The 14610-nt window shown below is 46.7% G+C and overlaps 1 protein-coding gene across 2 annotated transcripts in view; it reads left to right on the forward strand.

The window, feature by feature from the left end:
- Nucleotides 1-1076: 1076 nt before the first annotated feature.
- LRMDA (leucine rich melanocyte differentiation associated) overlaps nucleotides 1077-14610 on the forward strand; it is a 1048937-nt gene continuing 1035403 nt past the window's right edge. Inside the window, exons 1-2 of one of the 2 annotated variants that reach the window (XM_045083585.1) lie at nucleotides 1077-1314; nucleotides 7391-7491. In XM_045083585.1, the coding sequence (XP_044939520.1) occupies nucleotides 1285-1314; nucleotides 7391-7491 (131 nt within the window). In that variant the 5' untranslated portion in view covers nucleotides 1077-1284. Of the gene's footprint in view, nucleotides 1315-7390; nucleotides 7492-14610 lie in introns of those variants that run through there. The other variant, XM_045083584.1, reaches the window with a different exon arrangement.

Consider the following 14610-nt stretch of genomic DNA (forward strand, 5'->3'; position numbering starts at 1 on the left):
CAGAACAATGAAAACAAAAGCCCTGGGAACACCCCCGCAACAGAGGGGAGAGCGCCCATTATCAGTAGTTCTACGGAGTTGAAGCAGTTGCAGTGCAACCTGAAGTCTGGCACTCAGGATCCCTTCTCTGTTGGAATAGTAGCTTTACTCACCGGTATGGAGGGAGCAGGGGAGAGAGGCCAGTTAAAGCCAGGCTGGCTCTTAGTTTCTAGAGAAGATTGGTGATAATGTGACAATGAAGTGGTATGTGGTAATAGCTTCCTGCATCCTGGGGATGGAGGCATGAAGGCAAAACTTCACAGGGGGAAAATTTGGTTCCTTTCAATTGAGGACAGGCATGAACTGCCCTCCCAGACTGATGGAGGAGGCCTGATGGAGGAGGCAGCAAAGGTCGCCTTTCACTTCCACCTGAGGGGAAGAGGGGTGGTGCTGCGGGGTGGGGGGGAGTGCGGAATGGAGGTGGAATTGGACCGCATGGATGACTTTGGCTTCACAAATAAGACGGGAAAGAATAAGAGAAACCTGAAATTTGGGGACATCATTGATTCTTCTTCTCTAGGGTTCATTACTGTAAGCGGGGATGCTTTTAGCTGAGCCAGCATTTTGCTATAATGAAATTCAATTCCCTCTTCCTCCCACTACAAATGGAAACTCCGCCCCACCCGGTGTCTTTCCAGCCTCTCCATTTACCCCCTTCCCCTCAAAGTTGGGGAGGGGAGTCGGGCCAACACCCCTCCCCCCGGCAGTTGAGGACAGTTATGTAATCCGGATTGTGAAATATGGGAAATGCCCTCTCTTCATGTCCCCGGCTAACTAAAGACTCAGATGGGGCCCCCCTCATGCGAAGCCCTCCTTCCCTAGCCTGCCCCCACTAGACTAAAGGAGTAGAGTTCTGGGCTTGGAGTTTTGGGGGGATGCTATTCTTGGTCCCCTGGGCCCTCAGGGGGGCGATGAGGTCCTGGGGTGCCCCGGGGGCCATGGGGGAAGTCAAGGGGTCAGGCCATTCCGTGGGAGCGCGGAGCGCTCGGGGCCACCTCCCGCGGCGCGTGGCGGGGGGGCGTGCCTAGGTTCACCGGCTCCAGGGCCTGCCGAGGGCAAGAGGCCGGAGCGCAGCTGAGCCCGAGTTCCAGCACCCGGCCCGCGCCTCGGGCTTCCGCCGGGTCAGCTGACTATTTAAGTGCGGAACTGCGCGCTGGGCCGTGCTGCCCGCCGCCGCGCTGCGCCCGGTGCTTGGCTCTCGCCGCCCCGCGCCTGCACTCCGCGCCGCGCGTCCGCCCAGTCGTCATGGCTGGGCTCGTGGTCAGTGGAACTCAAGTAAGTCCGCCAGGACGAACCCCGCCCTCGCGTTGGGCAGTCGGTGTGGGGAGGGAGTGCTGGGGCAAGGGGCCACCCCTAGGTTGGAAAGGGCCCCTTGCCCCACCGCAGGCGGGCTGCGTCTCCAGCTGGCGACTCTTTCAGGAAGGAGCCCAGGCCCGCCCTAGTTTGGTGAGGGCACCACCCCCTCCCCTGGCTGTGGGAGAAGAGGGCAAGTCCCCCTAGGTCGACAAGGTGTCCTCCACCTTCTCTGTCCCTAGTCTCACTGCTAAGGCCGACAGCGCTGATTATTCCATCAGGCAGAGGCGACCATGCCCACAGCTGATGGTACTTCTGGGGGCTCTTAAAAAGTGTGTCATTTAATAATCAGAAGAAAATAACTTTGGTCAAAGAGAACATTTTAATATATGCGTCCTTGTACTAATGAAGTTGTAAAATATAAACATTAGGGGTGTGTGTGTGTGTGTGTGTGGTTTCTTTATTTTTTAAGGTGCCCAGGATGGCAAAAGTGCCTAGTTCCCGCTAAAGACCATGAAAATCATAGTGCATTCCAACAGGCTCTAGGTTTGGGGTCCTCACTGCAGACTGCCTCTGGATCCCAATCCTAGGCCCCTTATTCAAGGCAGCTAGAAGGCTAAAGTCCCCCAGTTTTATTTTGGCATCTGATTTCTCTTCTTAGTTTATTATAGGGTGGACATACCATGTTATAGTAGTTTCAGGTGTGCCACATAGTAATTTGACAATTCAGTGCATTATACTTGGCTCACCACAAGTTAGCCTCTGTCACCATGCAACGTTATTACAATGTCACTGACTATATTCCTAATGCTCTACTTCTCATCCCATGGACTTTTTTCGTAACAGTTTGTGCCTCTTAATTCCTTTCACTATTTTGCCTATCCCCCCCCCCCCCCCCGCGACCACCAATTTGTTCTCTGGTATTTGAGTCTGTTTTTGTGCTTTGTTCATTTTCTAGATTCCACGTGGAAGTGAAATTATGTGGTATTTGCCTTTCTCTAACTTGTTTCACGGACCCTCCAGTTCCCTCCATGGTGTCATAAGTGGCAAGCGCTCATTCCACACCTGACTTCTGGAACTGGTGTCCGAGGAATGGCAACATTCCAGTTTCAGCTCGGGGTGACAGACACCTAGCCTCACTTGCTTTCAGCCCTGTAGTGGAGCCTCAGGTGTTCTCAGTCATTGCTGGAGGGATGCTGGGCCCAGGGGCCTTTTACCTTCTGAAAAAGCCAGGGCTCTCTTTTTAACCTCTGATTAAGCCAGCCCTCCTCCCGCCTTTCCTTGCATGCCCTAGAGAAATAGTTCTGAGGTTTTGAAGCTCACCTCTTGGATTGCCTAAGGCAGGTAGTGTCAGGCACAGTTAGTTTTTTGAGATGACTTTGGGCAAATGTTTCCACATTCTCAGAGTTTGGAAGTGAGAAGGCCAGGGAGGTACCAGCCTGTGGGAAAGGTTAAAAATGATGGGTCTTACTTAGATGGCCGGGATAAGGGCTTTTGAGAGTTAACATGTCTGCCTAGAAGGAGGAGTAGGAGGAGAGGGCCTCTGCCCAAGAATGTCCCCTTCCCTGCAGACCCTAGGTCTCTGCATTTTAGACCCAGCATTCTTTGGGTGAAGCTTCTAATAACTTGGAGCACTTGACGGGAGGGGTAAGAACTTGCCTGTGCCTCCTTCTCTCTTCCCAGGTTTCCCTAACTTGATTATTTTGCTGCACCGCCTGCTTTTAGACTACTCCAAAGGATTCAAAGGCAATTACTAACCTGTGGGTGAGGCATTTTGAGCATTAGGGGACTGTGCTAAGCAGATGGAGCTGCTGGGGAGGAGCTAAGACAGGCTGAAGAAATGCTGCTGGGGTGTTAGTCTCCCAGGTCTGGAACCTCCTAGGCCAGTGGCCAGCCGGGGGTTTAGGTGTGGGCTTTTTTGCTTTGTTTTTAGCGTTCTGCCCTTTTTAGTTTCTAGGGACAGCCATAACAAGAAGTAGTTTTTGGAATGTGTATCACATGGTACTTCTTAAATTTTGGTTGAGCTTTCTTAAAAAGAAAAAAAAGCCTTCCATGAGCCCTTAGTATTGATACTGTTCTTATTGCAATGTTGCCTAAATATACAAACATACAACCAGATAGAACTTTTTCAAAGTTCATAGAGACCTATCCCCCAAATAAAGAGATGGTTTGAGGGCATAGAAAAACAAAACCAAACCAAACCAAAAAAAAACCAAACATACCACCACTGAAACAATTGAAGAAGATGGATGATGTTTTGTTGAAATTAGGTCATTGCTTTCAACACCACTGTGGGCTGACTGCTGTTGCCCTGGGTTTTAGGAGTCCTACAGGCTTCTGTCAGCCCTCTCTCCATTCTTCTCTGTAAAATCTTTTTATTCAACATGAATCTGACTTTATTTGGCTTTCTCTTGGCTTGAATGCAACATTTATATCAGCATAAAGTTCTTAATCATCTTTTTCCGCCAGTTTATGACCAAGCAGTGGCATCGATACAATTGTAGATCTAAATGCAAACGTGGAATTCGGATTCTGAAATCTTGTTCCCAAGACATGGGAATAACAAATCCTTTCTTAAGGGTATTGGTCTGATTCACCTGTTGACTGAGTGACCAGTAGGTGCTGAGGACAGTGCTATGTACTCTTGTCATTGCTCTAAGTTAGTTGAGGATCTATGACTCACTGGGCTATTTCATGAGGATCGACTAGCTAACAGCCAGGTGGGAGGCATTTAATACATGTTAGTTCCCTTACTCATCATACCTTTGGGATGTGGTTAGTGTTAGACTAGTTTACAGAAGATGAAACCAGCTCTGTGAGATTGTGACCCATCTGGGATAACAGCTAGGAAGTAGCAGCCCGTGACAGTTTCTATTCTGACAGAGCTTTCACTACTGCACATTTAAAATCCAGGATCTTCCACTCCTGGGCTGATTATTATCAGAAAATAATCGTCTTCATAAAGAGTCAACTAACACTTCTACCATGCTTAGAGATGTCCAGAGACCCAGACTGTCTCAACTGCAAACAGAAATCTGTAGTCCCCTATAGTTGAGTAATTCCCTGTGGCCTCTGCTCAGGGGTGCTGGGTATGTGTATGGGTGGGCATTTTGCACAGACCTTCTTATTTTCCTCTCTGGTATCCCTCTATGGTTGGGTGGGGGCAGGGCAGGGAAATCTTCATCAGTTTTCATTTCCCCAGTAATGGTGTCCCTTTCTGTTACCATTCCACACAAGGAAGAAGTCTTGCGATACCGGAGACCTAAGGTAGGCAAATGAAAAGCACAAAACTTGGTTCTTCAGTCTAAAAGTAACTCACTGAAGGCAATGGCTCTTGTTCTGGGTGTGCTCTTGCTTCTGTGGCATTTAGGGTCTCTTAGTCTCGATTTCCCTTATTTGCTCAAGTAGCAAACTATTTTTGGTCTGGCTCTTTGGGCCTTGTTACAGTAGGTGGGCCTCTGCTCCAAGAAGCTTCCTGATACCCTGAGAGGTAATGTCTTCCACCCAGGAGTACTTGTTAAATAGGACTTTGTTCTCATTGTGAGTGTTGGTTGCTGTGCCTGGCAGTGGTTGCTAGCTGCTTTTAAGCCTTAAACCTTGTCCTGCTGATTTGGACCCTTAAACGTGGCCAGCCTAACTCACATCTCTAAATGCCCCAGTTTAGCCTGGGGTTGGTGTGGTGGGGTGTCCAAGCATGCAGATGGCTTATCAGGTTGGTTTTCATCCCAAATTTTAGAGACTTGGTCTCCACTGTGGAAAAGAGTTGTGCTTGAGTTTTCCTGGGATGTTATGTTAAGCTATTGTAATAAAACAAGCTGATAGGTCTCGTTAGGCATGTGAATGATCTGCAGGCTTCATGGTGATAGCTTCCTTGGTGCTCCTTTTGCCTCTGAAAGGGGATCCTACAGAAGAAAAGGGGGAGCAAATCTCCCTCTACCTAGGTTCTAATGCTCCTCTGGTGCTCTCAACATCCTATATCATGAAGTAGGTCACAACCTTTTAGCCAGGAAGATGCATTTTTGAAGCCAAAACGTGATGGTAGATGTGCCACTGGTGTTTATTGATCAAGAAAATCCACATCCATGTGTGGATTCATAAGAACTCCATGGTGCCCAAGTTGGAAGTTCCTAGTCCTGGTGCAGGACTTTATCATTACGAAGCTGTCTTACAGTGGGCATGCCGCCCAAGTCTTAGTTTCTTTGTTAAAAACATGAGGGTGTTTCAAGAAATGGAGTCCCTACGAGATGGAGTCCTTGGTGAGTCTATAAGGACAGAGCTTCGTTTCTACATCTAAACCTCAGCCTCTATGCTGTATATACCACGGAGATCTTGAATAACGATACCTATGAGATTGGGTGCATGATGTGGTGAAAGGGATGGGTTTTCTGGTGATTTCCATGGGCCTCCAGGGTCACTGTGATATTGTACTACAGAAATGGCTGCTGATCGAGTGGGCTTCCGCAGGGGAATTAAAGTCCCTAGATTGATTGGGGCCTTATATCCCCAGTCTCTTCTTGCTGTATGATTTCCGTCTGTGTTTGGAAGCAGAAGTTTATTACCCAAGGAGTTCTGAGGAAGGACAGGTCCCATGTAGAAAATGGAGGTGGCTAAATTGAACTTAGAGACCTTTATATTTTAGTCTGTGTCTTCCGGAGTCCAACTTATTTTATCGGAATCTGCTATTTTTCTGTCCTTTTTCCCAACCTTTTTCTCCTTGAGAAATGAAGTTACTGAGAGTGTGAGTACAGGATACTGTACTGTGCCCATTGGATAGGACAGGGCTGGGAGCAGACTTGAAACTGAGTGTAGGAAGGTACAGTGTGATTTTTTTTTTTTTTAATAAGATTGAGTCCTATGAAAGTGCTATTTCTGTAGTTTTAGGATTGAATATTAGTAATCATAATTTCAACCTAATATCTTCAGTTCTATATGGCCACCATATTCTTGTCCCCATTGGGAAGCATAACCCCTGGGGGAATCTTTTACTTATTCCAAGACATTCTTACATGTATGTATAGGAGGAGATGCATTTGGGGGGCAGGGGAGGAAGGATCAAGACTGTAGTCATGTAATAGGCCCGAATTTCTACCTGGCAGCTGGGGGTAGGGAGTCCTTTAGAGAAGTATCCTATATTTTGATCCCACTGGCCAACTGTCACCCATGGGTTTGTTCTATGGATTTTGGAATTAGTGCCCTGTGGTTGAATTGGCAACTATCTGTAAAAAACGTTTTTCAAAGATTGAGTGGTTGGAGATGTGAGAAAGCCCTCTGACCTTCCTACAATCAAATTCTGGCATCAAATTTCAATTCAGCTTCTTAATATTTGGACATACACTAGGTTAATAATGATGATAAAATAAGTAAAGAAAGGCCTAAGGGAACAGCTCTGCAGCCCGAGTGGGGTTGGTTGCAAAAGGCTCCCTGGAGACTCTTCTTGAAGCTGTGGCCACCCTTCGTTTCCCTGCTGCCTTCAAATCAGCTTTGTACAGAGTGCGGGGGATGTTTTATATGGAGTAGTAATAGGATGGGATTGGCGGTCTGGGGAGGTTTTCTTGTCCAACCCTATTTGTTCCAGCACCCTGCAGGTTGAATGCTGGTAAGTGCATCTGCTGTGTCTTTTATGAGGTAATGTGCATAACAGGGTATTTGGGGGGGGGGGGGGAGGGGACAGAGGAGGAGAGGGAGGAGGAGAGCCAGAGGGGCAGCTGTTGGAAAGGCCCCTGAGCGAGAGGCTGATTGCTGTGTTTATATCAGCGTGCTCTGACATGGGGCCTTTTCTGGACACCTGAATCTGGCCAATTTCAGTCCAATTTCCATTGTGCTGGGATTAGCCTCCATCATGCTAAGGGGTACCAGGAAAGGGGAACTCTTGGCAGAGTCCCTGAAGCCCCCAAAGCTGATTTGATCAGGAAAACAGTCACAAATGGGGCTTTTTTGTGTGTGTGAGGAGTGCGTTGGTTCAAAGTTGCGGAAGCAATCTTCAGATCAATGACTCTGGGTTGGGAGCAGCTGGGCGATTTCCAATTGCCACATTGTTTCTGTTTCATTTAATTTCCAGGTGTCCTACATAGGCCAGGACTGCAGAGAAATTCCAGAGCACCTTGGAAGGGACTGTGGACATTTCGCAAAGAGGCTCGATCTGAGCTTTAACCTTCTGAGGTATGTACCCTTCACAAGATGCAGACCAGGCCAGGGAGGCCCAGTCCCCTGGTCATGGCCCGTGGGTGAAAATCACCATCCAGTTCTGCGTAGGGTGTGGGGACTCTGAGACATGTGAAATCACACCTCAAAAGTGGGCCTTTGCTTCAGATGAATCTTTGGCTAGCCTCTTTGTGCCACTGAAAAAGCTGCAAGCGTGGACATCCTCCCTCTCCTCCAAGGTCCTCCAAGGGGGACCATCATAGTGTTACTTTGTTCTTTACCTTTGTCACTGATGACCATGTAGATAAGTTAGAACACTCTTGGGGGAAGGAATGAGATGGAACCAACAGGGGCATTTGGGGGCGTTTAGAAATGCTTTTCAGGATAACCTCATCTCCCAGAGATTTGCTGAATCACAGGTAAGGTGCATATATGTGTGTGTGTGTTCTTCCTTTGATTTTTTTTTTTTCTTTTAATGAATTGGAGCCTTAAATATTTTGTGATGATTTCTCCCAGATGGTATTTTGAAGCCATTCAGACACTGTTGGCATGGGGCAGGAGGGAGGCGCACTCTAACAACTGTTCCAATCTTGGCAGAAGTTAAGTGTGATCTTCTGTATTATTCCATTGGAAAATATACAGTGATTTCATTTCTTCATTGAAGTTATCCATTGTGACTGGTTTGGGGGCTTGGAAGAGGGAAGTAGGAGGTACTTGGAAAGCAGATAACAGTGGGATACATGAGCAGGGGTCAGGGTGGTGGTTTTCCTAATAAGCTGGTTCCATGTAGGGCTTTTCTTCTAAGTGCTCCCTTGAGAACTGTGCTGTCCTCCAAAAGGAACAAACTGTCTTGGGGTAGAGAGACGAGATGGAATCCCATTCCAGGGCTCAGGCATTTTTGTGTTTCCATGACTTGGTCTTTTCTTTCCCAGCCTCTGAGTCCAGACACTTGGGAAATAACAGTTTGAGAGAAAATGGACAAAATGCAGGATGTGAAGTCACCAGCAGGTAGAGGGGACTTTAAACTGACAGAGCTTTTTGGGCTGGTCCTTATGGAGATGCATGGTCTTTAGGGAAGGGGTGTCCAGAGGGTTATGTAGAAAGAGAGTGGGCACTGAGTGTGTGGGTACAGAGGTTGGTATCCTTCTGGAGAGATAGGGAAACTGAAAAGTCAAACTGATGTATAGTGTTGAGAGGATGCCAAACAAAGAAATGCTGACTCTAAGGAAGTTAAGGAGGGTCATCGGTCCGAGGATAGGACAAAAGGATAGGATAGGACAAAAGTACAGAGCCTGGACCGGATAGTGCCTGGGACATGTGTGTCCCTTAAGCAGTTCCCCAGTGCAGACTCATGGAGAGGGTTTCTTTGCTTGGTTATCGGAAGGAGCTCTTTCTGTGACTGGCTTCCAGAAGCTTGGGGGCATTGTGGCTCAGGCTGTGGCTGCCTTGCCCGGATGTGGGTTGGAGGAGGATGGGCCCCATGAGGGAGTGTGTCAGCGGGGACAGGTCATGGGACTGAGTTGTCAGGTCTGAAGAAACAGAGCTGTCCTTGTCAAACTCGGAGGCCCTGCTTCCCTTTAGCAGGGAAGGGGCTGGACCCTGGGAGGGTGTGTGTGTGAGAGAGAGAGAGAGAGAGAGAGAGAGAGAGAGAGAGAAGAAGAAGAAGAGAAGAAGAAGAAGAAGAAGAAGAAGAAGGAGGGAGAGAAATGAGCAGAGTCAGTGGTGAGAAGGGGCTCGATATATAAGGATTTATCATGAGAAAGGACAGGTTCTAGAAGCAGGGCAATTGAGTGAGAGGAAGGTTAGGAAAACAGATTTGGAATGAGGGGAATTGTGAATTTAATTGTGAATTTAATTCTCCTTTGTTGAGAGGAGAACATTTCTGTAGTGTTGTTTGAGGTGCTGTCCCATCTGGTCAGGGGCCTGTTCCTCTTGGTGTGTGATCTCCACACTGGGTTATAGCTGGATGGGGGCAGGAATGAGCAATGGAGGGGTGCGCACACAGTGTACAGTGCACAGGAACAAATGTGCAAAGAGGAGGAAAACCTTCTTCTTTACATGTAGACTATTTTTAGCCTCCCAGTTCTCCTCGGCCCTGCTGTTACTCAACATTGGATAGTTCCAGAGCTATTTTGTGCATATACTACAATACGAATGTCTTAAGTGGCCATATTGTATTCCTTCTTGCCAATGTAGTAGTTAAAAGGGGGGCACCAGTCTTCAGTTAACCTCTCACATTAGGAACATCCTTCTCTGTTGTCTTACCATAAATTCATAACCATACACCATCAACATTGTTAGTCTCATTGATAAAAGTAATTGTTCTCCTGATTCTTCTGTGGCCACTGTTCATGCTAGAGGGAAGGAGTTTTAGGGATTTATATGCTCTAAACTTAGGTTTTAAGTCCCTGTACATAGAAAATTTTATCCTGTTACATGTCTGCCTTCTCTCCTGCGTTAATTCTTGTGAATCTTCTGCTTCTTTTGGGTCTGCCAATAGTAAACTGGTTACCTGTCTATGCAGAAGGTTGTGGAAATTCGAGCTGTACTGTTTCTGGGACTCTGCCCTGGGGAAATGAAAGTCTCTGGAGCTGGTGTGTACCCTGTCAGGTTGCAAGTTGAAAATCGAAGCAGGAAAACCGGTCCGAATGAAACTTCTGCCTGCCTTCAAAGACACACATTCTCTCCTCTGCCTTTCAGCCTACATCTCCTTCCTGGACATGATTCCCAGGGACAGGTGATTGCCATTCACACTGGAATGGGGGATAGAGGCTTTAGGGAGCTCATCAGGTAATGCCTAGGAGGAGGAATGTTGCTTCTTGAATTTTAATGCATTAATGATCACGAGTCCAATGTCTGCATCTGCATGAAATCATACTGAGATGTTGTTTTTTGAAGATTTTTTTTTTTAAATAGAAACATGATCAACACAGAAATGTTCAACGCAAAGTATAAGGAAATGCTCTTTCTTCAAGTCACTGATAATCTTGCCACTAGAAATCACCACTGCTGACACTTTATTGTCTTCCAACCTCTTATAATGCCAAATATTTAAAAATGTGCTGTTGCTCACATTGTGTTGGAATCATTTTCCTATCAGTAAATACTACATTACAGTTTTTAATGGTTTCTTATTTCTTAGTGTTGGACGTTTAGATTGTTTCCAGATTTTTACTGTTAAAAATACGTTATAAATATTCTTGTAATACTCATGAATAGGACTCTGATTAGTTTCTTGGGACAAATTCATAGAGACAGAATTGTCAGAGGGGTCTGATAAAGATGTCAGATTGCCCTTGAGAGCTTCTACCTACCGATTTCTGCTACTAAGAATATTTGAGAACCCATTGTCCCAAACTCTTCCTTGTACTTGTTTTTGAGGTTTTCATATTTTATTTTTACTCTGATCAACAAAGTTCCTATGCTCTGGCCAGTGCTAGTTGTGTGATCTGCTCAAGGCAAAGAGCTTGTTAATGAGCCACTCCAGCTTCAATTTCCCTTTTTCCCTGGATTGGGAAGGGACAGAGTTCTCTGTGGTGTCCGTCCCAAATCCCACAGCCCCAAGGGCCCTGAGTCCCTAGTGATTGGAGTCAGTTGCTTGCTGAGCTGCTTGAACACAGTGGGCAGAGCAGGGCTCCCATGGCAAACTGCGATAAATACATCTGTGTCAATCTGGCAATAAAATGGAGAGGGTTTAATTGATCTATGGCAACAGGAAGCATACATTTTAAAAACCAAATTATTTGCACTTGCATCTTACTTAGCATCACTCTGATAAATGTACTTGATGCGGGGATTGTTGAGGAGAAAAAGGTGGGAGCTTGCTTGTTGCTTCCCTGGCTTTGGCCAGGATGATGACAGTGAAAGGCAGGAGAGCTCTAAAGAAATGGTGGCTCTGTGACCCTCACCCCCACAAAGGCAGTGAGGTGGACACTGGAGGTGCACAGTAAGGTCTCCAGGGATGGGCACACCACCAGTCGTGTCTGATAGGAAGTGCCAGATGAAATTGGGCCTGGTAACTTGCTGCAAAATTGGGAAAATGGGCAGGGAATTAGAAGGAACCAAGGCTTTGTGGTTAAACACCCTGGCTTGCAATCGTGTCACTCACCAGTTGTTTAACTGGCCTTAGGCTGATTGTAGAAATTGAGTGTGTGACTGCGGAAAGTGCCTAAAAAATTACGTGGCACATAATAGGTTTTCAAGAAGCATAGCTATAGTTGGAGCTAAAACATGTTGTTAGGGAGGCTGAAAGCCTAGGCTGAATCCTCCTCAGGGGCCAGTTCAATCCATGGTAGTCATTGGGGTTCCTGATGGACCTTCAGGATTTTCTCTCCTTCTGCACATGGAATGTTGGCACATTGCTGCATCCTTTGGTATGACCAACTGGCAGAAACTTGAAAAGCCAGTGCACAGTTTGCCAATTACTCTTCTACCTGCTGTAATCCCTGGGTTCTGACTGTAAATGAGCAAAACCCTCAGCTTATCCATGTTGGATGTCAGTTTTAGATGAGAACAATGTAAGAGTTTAAGGTGTTTGTTAACACAGCGTAACCTAGCCGATGCTAACCAATTACTTCAGTTCTCCAGCTGCCTTTGACATTCCATAGGCTCAACCCAGTTGTCTTCTATGTATTTTCATCTTTGTCTGTTAGGAGCATACCTTTGTTCATAGTACAGTGGGAATGGGTCAGAGAAAATTCCCCACCCAGACTCGCAGGAGAACAGTTCATAGGGCATGTTCTGTTGACATAGGTCTTCATCAAATCATTTCTTTGCAGCCGGGAACCTTGTCCATACTTGTTTTTAAAATGCAAATGCAGTGGTCTTACTTGGAGAGCACATTGATCATGGGGTGGAGATGACCACAGAGCTCACGTCCCTAAACCTTGAGGGGTAGAGATGGTGGTAGAAAAGATAGGCTTTAGAAAGATAAACTGTTAGTGAATTTTCAAAATAGTTCTAGGGCATTGATGAATTCCAAGGAGGCAAGGATCTTTGTGTGTCAGAATGAGTGTTCTCAGTTGGGCAGTGTTGCAAAAAGCACCTTTTTCGTTACAAGAATATCACTGGCCTTCCCTTGCATGGGAGGGGGGTGAGGGAAGATCACTAAGGGAGCATATATCATGGATTAAACAGTACCATCCTCTTCCTCATCCAAGAATGTCCTGCCTTCCTGGATTTATAACCCTCTGGGCAGGGAAAATGGGTTTTGAGCCACTGTGGGTAAGTCTCCGTTGGGGAAGTGGTGGAAGATTGGAGAGAGTTGTCTATGGGGCTGTCAGGATGTTCAGCTTTCTCATAGATGATGTTGTAACTTTCCCTGTAACTTTCAGTGTGATTTAGAAAGTACTTTGATAAACAGTGTCTCCAGATTTCCTACTGTGTTTGTCTCTAGAATAAGAAATTCCTACACTTTCTTGGAATGCCTTTTATTTCCCTTCTCAACTGTTTTACTCCCTCAGAACCTTGGGTTTAATTTCCCTTTGTAAAGTTTGTCTCCCTGAGCTGTTTGAACTGGGGCCTCACCGCTCTCCCTTCTCCATCTGCCCTGCCGTCCATCCTGTGGACAAAGGTGCCTGCCATGTTGTCAGGGTAGCAGTTGGAAGGAATGGTGTTTTGGGGGAAGGGTAGAGATTGGGCAAGCTTCACCCTTTCAGACTTTGTCCTCCTTGGCCCTTCAAATTCTCAACCACAAAGTTCTGTCACAATGATGGAGGTAGGGGTTCTACTAGCTTTTAGTGGCTGAGGCCAGAGATGCTTTGCAGGGCATGGGGCAGCCTTGGGCAAAAAGAACCCTTCCCCATGCTAACAGCGTTTGGTTGAGGAAGACCTCTGAATCTTGTCCCAGATAGGTTGTAAAGTGACTCTCTGGAGTTGCCACAATAAAAGAACTTCGCAAATAGGCATTAAGAGGGGACTGGCTTCACTCTCCAAAGAAGTCCAGTGACAAGGTATCAGATGACTGACACTAGTCATGTTTATTGTCTTAATAACCAATATTACGGAGCTCTTACTATCTGCCAGAGCTGAGCAGAACACGTCAAGTGGTATTCAGTCTTCCTAACAGCATTTTACAATGTGACTGTTACTACACACAGTTTACAGATGAAGCAACGGAGACCCAGACAGAGGAAGGAGTTGGCCCCAGACTACTCTGATGGTTAAATGGAAGAGGGGGGATTAAATGGCCGTGGGGATTTGACTTCATCTCTATAGCTACTCCAAACTGCTTCTTAAAATATAAGATGTTGCTTTTTTGTGTGCAAGAAGATGGGCAGCCTTTTCCAAGCCTGTATTTCCTTGTGCAGGGAAAAGATTTCCTTTTTTTCTTAAAGTTACTGAGCAGCCTGCAGAAGCCACCATTGTTGGGGGAGGGGGGGTCACAGTGGATTCTGCAGCTCCAAACTGGGGACCCTGTTGGCTTCCGTGTCCAATCTGTTGCGTTTTCTCGTCTGTTTCTCCAAAAACCTGGTTCGGAAACATTGGGTTTACAGGACCTTATGGTAAGACCTGGTCTGGCTTGGAGGTGGGAGGTTCCCAGGAAACTCAGTCCCTTCTCTTCTTGCCCGCCTCTCCACGCTGGGCTGTGAGGTATGGCTCAGATGAAGGCTACTGTCCTGGGAAGTGGCTTGGTAGTTGCTGTGGTTCTCTGTCCCAGCCTTGGGATGGGGACTCTGAGACCCACTGCTGCATGCATGAGGGTTGAGTCTGGAGAGAAAAGAAGTGTGTGTGTGTGTGTGTGTCCCGGTTTGTACTTGCACATGTATTCACTTGCATCCACACACCCACCATCTGAAAACCCTCTTCCCTCTGGTGTCCTCTGGGACTGCAGTGTTGGTCATTTCAGCTGTTCTCTGCTCCTTTATGATGAAAAGGGAACGATTATGCTTTTGCTGGGTGCCTGTGTTTAACTGCAGGGATATAATAACTACAAATTCTCCCTGGCCAAGACTTTTCTAATAAAAGGTCTCTGCTCTCCCAGCTGCTTTCCCTTCCCCTTCACACCCCCACCCCCATCACTGCCCTAGCACAAGGTCACTGAAGGTATTAAATGAAGGAGACAGACACATATGTTCAGGTTTTTAGGGTCTCTCTCTCTCTCTTTCGCGCTCTAAGGACCCCTCCTCCTCCAGAGCC

This window comes from Mustela putorius, unplaced genomic scaffold, assembly GCF_011764305.1.
Source record: "Mustela putorius furo isolate JIRA1106 unplaced genomic scaffold, ASM1176430v1.1 tig00000698_pilon_pilon_pilon, whole genome shotgun sequence".
NCBI lineage: Eukaryota > Metazoa > Chordata > Mammalia > Carnivora > Mustelidae > Mustela > Mustela putorius.